Source organism: Mytilus trossulus, chromosome 6, assembly GCF_036588685.1.
Source record: "Mytilus trossulus isolate FHL-02 chromosome 6, PNRI_Mtr1.1.1.hap1, whole genome shotgun sequence".
Taxonomy (NCBI): Eukaryota; Metazoa; Mollusca; class Bivalvia; order Mytilida; family Mytilidae; genus Mytilus; species Mytilus trossulus.
The window spans coordinates 39,405,839-39,411,838 of record NC_086378.1 but is presented as its reverse complement, the minus strand read 5'-3'; the positions used below and the strand labels follow the sequence as shown (position 1 = coordinate 39,411,838).

General features: G+C 28.9%; 1 protein-coding gene across 4 annotated transcripts in view; it reads right to left on the bottom strand.

The window, feature by feature from the left end:
- Nucleotides 1–531: 531 nt before the first annotated feature.
- The window catches only part of LOC134721332 (anoctamin-10-like), a 50,827-nt gene continuing 45,358 nt past the window's right edge, over nucleotides 532–6,000 (bottom strand). For all 4 annotated transcript variants that reach the window (XM_063584259.1, XM_063584258.1, XM_063584257.1 and 1 more), the window contains one exon: nucleotides 532–2,755. In XM_063584259.1, coding sequence (XP_063440329.1) covers nucleotides 2,675–2,755 — 81 coding nt within the window. In that variant the 3' untranslated portion in view covers nucleotides 532–2,674. The remainder of the gene's footprint in view (nucleotides 2,756–6,000) is intronic.

The following is a 6,000-nucleotide window of genomic DNA, read 5'->3' as shown; positions in this document are numbered from 1 at the left end:
AAATGGTGGATTAAACCTGGTTCTATAGCCTTAATGCAAATTTTAATTTTTACAATATTGACAAAAATTCTGTTCAATTCATATAAATGAATTCAAAATGTGAGTGTAAATTATTGCGATTATAACCCTGATGTATTTTTCGCTATAATAAAAACATTGCAATGATTTCTGATTTTACACTAGTCATATATAGGACCCCAATAAACTAGGGCATTCAAATGAAAAAAAATTGACAGAATTTCTATTGATAAAATCACTTTAATCATGGTAATTTCACTCTTTCTTCAGGGAGACCATTTCAAAATATCCCCATTTTCTTGGTACTGTGAATTCATTATAATTCGTTGGATACCAATTATCGTGGGATTCGTGGGTACAGGTTAACCACGAAATCAAATGTTCAACAAGATACATATTTTTAATAGGCTTAGTATACAGAGATTGTCAAAACCACGAAATCAAATATCCACAAATATGCAAGTTTTTAGCAATCCACGAAAATTGATACCCACGAAAATAAATGAATCCACAGTATATAGTTGGTTTAGTTTGATTTAACCACTCGCCCACCTGTCTTGGAAGACAAAGAAGCTAGTTAACATTGGAATACAGATATGCAGCTGTTTACCCTGATAAAGTACCAGATTAAAGAACTAGAAACAACAATCAATAAAAAAGTTTAAAGCACTAAATGTTGACTAAACTCAAAACTGTAAATACCAATGTCCAACAGACTTATGTCTTATGAAAATCTGAAAGATGCTATTAAAAGAATTAGGAAGATCAAACATACTTTTTCTAATTGAAGGGGCCAAAAAAGTGTTCTGACAAATATTTTGTTTTTGATCAGTGGTTCTAATGTCAAGTTGAATCATAATACAATTTCCAAGTTGAAGGAATATTTTTTAATACTAGTTCCACTGGAAGGAATATTGCAGTATTTGCAGTATTTGCATAATAAATGTATTCTATGGTTCTATAGATCTATGGGAAATTCTGTAAGGTGGAACAAATACATGTTGACACTTGAAATAAAAGGTTATGATTAATGTCAAAACCAATAAAGAACAACGAAAATCTAGGGATCAGAAAATCACTTATTTATACCTTCTTTTTTTATTTTTTTTTATGTCAATTGAAATTTTAGTATGAGAGTAGATGTTTAAATGTACAAAGCAATGTCTAGTTATAAAAATAAACCAACATATAATGCAAAATATGTACAGATATATCAATATGCAAATAACTTAAAATCTAACACAAATATTATGACGAATAATTTCTAAGTTTGAACATGTATTGCACATTTCAGCTATCAATCTATCAAGTAGAAATGATAATGCCAAGGCAAGTTAAAATAAAAAAGTACAAATGTATAATTAGTTTTTACATAATTTAAAGGAAAGTACAAAACAGTTTATTCAAATATGCATAAAATAATCTTCAATGAGTATTATAACATACATGTCGACTTGACAGTTTATTAACTAAAAGAATAAAAGCAGATATCTAGGCACTATATTTAACTTATATTCTTAATATGATGTTTGAAAATTTATATGCCATTATATGTAGAGATCTGGCAGACTACAATGCTACCAATGGAATCATCTATCCAGTAAGGGTGCGTCTTGGACTATCTCACATGTTTTGAGTACCAAAACAAAGTTAAATGCAATTCTCTTATGCAAACCAAAAAGTGTTTTTAAGTTATGTTTCATAAAATTAAATTCAAAAACATAGTACTCATTTCCATTTGGTCACTTGACATTTTTGCAATGCTACATTTATTTAATTAATCTATGGAAGACTATACTCATAATTCCAGCTCTAAATGAATATCTGTAATAAAAATTACTTATAGATGAGTGAATTATTCTGTTTTTAATTTTTTTTAAAATTGAAAAATGAGCTATCATAAAAGAATGCTATTCGAAAAAATTATGAATATGCCTTTCAAAATGAAAATTTATGATCATAATATCTCCTGATTTGCTGTTTGCTATTTACCCTGATTTTTATTTTTCAAAAGCACAATTCAGAATGCAACATATTTCATAAACACAAATCAAACAGAGAGCATAGTTTGTTCAAATGTAATAAATACCCAAAGAACATAAGCAAAACAGTAAATACATGTTTATTTTTTCAAGAAGAATCTTTGGTCCAAACTGGTAACAATGAGTGGTGAACACTGAGATAATGATCATAAGCAGTTTACTGAGGTATATTATCAATAGCAGTTGTAATACTGGGGATTTATTAATGTTCATGCTGAGTCATTGGATACCAATTTTTGTAGATTTGTAGATTACTGATTAAATTGTTGCAGCTTTATTTAAAACAAATCCAGAACAAAGGTTAAACACGACTGAAGATACCTCTGACTCATTCTTTGAAAGGCTTAAAATATTAATGTATTGTTTCTAGCTTGTATAAAAAGTAGGCTCAATTTTAGTACACTCTCATTTTGAATGTTTTCAAAACAGAACTATAAAGGTACAAAAAAGCATTAATTTAACAAATAAAACATCACCTTTCTTATATATTTTCAAATTTCAAAATATAAGAAGATGTTTTATAGAGCACTATATTAAGCACACTAAAATTAGATAAAAACGCTGATATAATCTATTTGATGATAATTTTGTTTTAAGAAAACCCCAAAACAACATCAGAAAGAAGTTTGTTTTGCCATATCTTTGGACATCATTTGCTGAACTTTCAGTCTTTTGGCTGTTGAGGCATCCAATCTCTACAAAAGAATAAAAAATAAATGAAACAAGAATGTGTCCAAAGTACATAGATGCCCCACTGGCACTATCATTTACCATGTTCAATGGACCGTGAAATTGGGTAAAATATGTAATTTGGCATTAAAATTAGAAAGATCATATCATAAGGTACATGTGAACTAAGTTTCAAGTTGATTGGACTTCAGCTTCATCAAAAACTACCTTGACCAAAAACTTTAAGCTGAGGCAGGAGAGACAGATGGATGAACAGACGAACGGTACAACAGACAGACTGATGCACAGACCAGAAACATAATGCCCCTCTACTATTTTAGGTGGAGCATAAAAATTGTGAACTACTTGAGATATTGAGTAAATGTTATAATGCTAGTCATTGATTATATTGAACAGACCTTATAAAAAAAACATACATGTGCTTAACAATTTTCAGCCAATTGGTCTATTATAATTTACAGCCAATTGGTCTATTATAATTAACTCATATTAAGACCTGTTTAAAACATTACCAAATAAAGAAATGTGGTATTTTTTTTTATGTAAAGTCTGACAGCTGAAGTCAACTATTTTATCATAGCAAAATAAATGATGGTTTAAATAATATATAGTACAACATAAAATTCGAACTGAACTGACAGGAAACTTGGATAAATATATATAAGAGGATTTGGTATGAGTGCCAATGAGACAACTCTCAATCTAAAGCTTATTTGTGTTTTTTTTTTAAATACTATGTCATATATATGTAAAAATATAGCACATACAATGCTGTGAGTCAGCCAATCTGCAATGATTACAAAAAGCAAAATTTTTCAAACACGTAAAAATTATTATATCAAATAATTTCTTTACAAATGTTTTATTCCAAGTAATTTTACGAAGCTTCCCTTTCAAGTTTTTAAAGAGATATACAACATAGTTGGGTTAAAAGTTTCTTACTAAATCTATTTTTTTCAGAATTTTAAAATAAATAATAATCAACAATTGAGTACTACATGTACCACAAACATAAAGAACTGACAAGAATCATCTTTTTTTTCCCTACCTACATATCAACTTTATCAAAATTGAATCTGGAATGTTTCACTTGAAAACTACCGTTACCAGTAATTTGTTTCTGCAAACATTCAATATGTTAATGACCAATATTTTATTCATTGAATTCAGAATTCTGACCCATCTTTAAATATTGAGTGGTAAAATAAATACAAATTTCCTTTTCAAAGATGAAACAAATATAAAACAATATGCTGTCAAATAAACAAAAATTTAAATAATAATATGTAAATCAAATATAAAATAAAGCATGATCACTAAAGAACAATAATTGAAACAAAAATTATCAATCTCATTAATGAGATTGAAAAATTATTAGATTATGAAGTGTAAAACATGGATGAAGAGATATGTATCTTAAAATGAGCTCGATTTTGTTATTTTCCTTTTTTTCTTTTCTATGTAGTATTTAAAGAATCAATTACTAACATTTATTTCGTTTTCTAACAATAATTTAAAAAAACAAATTTTACTGCACAAGATGGCATCATGAGTTGACAGTGATGCTCAAAGCTCACAAGATGGCATCATGTCTATACAGTGATGCTCAAAGCTCACAAGATGGCATCATGTCTAGACAGTGATGCTTAAAGCTCACAAGATGGCATCATGTCTAGACAGTGATGCTCAAAGCTCACAAGATGGCATCATGTCTAGACAGTGATGCTTAAAGCTCACAAGATGGCATCATGTCTAGACAGTGATGCTCAAAGCAACACTATATGTAAATTCAAAACTTATAGGAATGTTGAAAATCTCATATGCTAGTAACTGAACTGATAACAAAAGGACAAAGAGTATAGCTAAGCAGTACACGAATCAGTGCTCTACATAAACATGATAAAGGTCATACTTACTAAGAAAGACTTACCAAAAGGAACATTACATGCTCAGATAGAAAAGGAAAACAAATAAAACTTGATTATATCACTGTTTAAGGAGTGGGTGTAAAACCTCTGATCAACAATTTTGTTCAATAACTTTCAGTTAAATCAAGTTGTCTGTTTGTCGACACATTTGGAGGAAACGGGTACCATAAACTTGCCTAACACTTTACCTTAACCAAGACTTAATTGTAGATTATAATGACCTGAATGATATACCACCAGCTATTTCAGAAAAAAGGATCTAAAAATAAGCATTTTACTTTTCAGGGTAGCCAAGGGTGAGCCATAAATGGGTTCCAAATATTAAGAATTGGTAAACTATATCTAGCTTGAGAAAAATAAAGAATATGAAGTTCTGCCATTTTTCTCAACTTTTAACTTAATATTCACAATAGAATGATGTTTATAACAAATTAGAATACAACACTGAATGTCATACTGAAGTTATCTATGTAATTGATATTGTCGTTTTATTTTCCTTTGATACCCTTATGAAGTTGATTTTCAATCTATTCAGGACTGGTATACATACATATCTCTCTCCACAATGTAAATATATATAAATTTATAAAACATGCAAAGTAATTTGAAGTAGCTAACTTAATATTTTATAGGGTATTAGACCACACATAAAAAAACAAGCAATATTACAGCATAAACAAATGTATTAATATCAATAAATTGTAAACACAGAGATATGTCTTGCCTTATTGTAATCAAAATAGAGATAAACCTGTTATGTCTGCAATGCCAGTTTGAGAGACTACGGTTATTTTCATCAATAATTTTTCATAAAAAAACAGCCTTGTATATAACTTAATGGACTAAACAGAATCATTAAATAGATGTTAAAACACCTAGCCCAACTACAAGATTCTTCTCTTTTGATACTGCCCATATATAAGCAACTGCAGCATTTTCTGATCTAACTGTAGAAAAAAACTACAGTACATGAAAGACTGTGCATATAATGTATTGATAAAATGGAATATGCATATGTGTGCATGCACAAGTATCAGTGAATATGTAAGTTTGGGTGTGATGGTTTGGTGTATACCAATGAAACAGCAACAACACAATAAAATAAGAAGAAAAAACATATTCATGTTTACCATGTAAAACATCAACAAAAACTAAAAACAGGAAATAATTAAGTCTCCTGGTCAAGACTGAGGAAATAAGACACCATATACTTCTATCAACTAAGATGTGTGGTCAAAATAATTACAAATTTATATGGTCTATCATAACCAACTTTTATGACAAATTAACATTTACTATAATTGTATTGAAGTTGGAAAAAA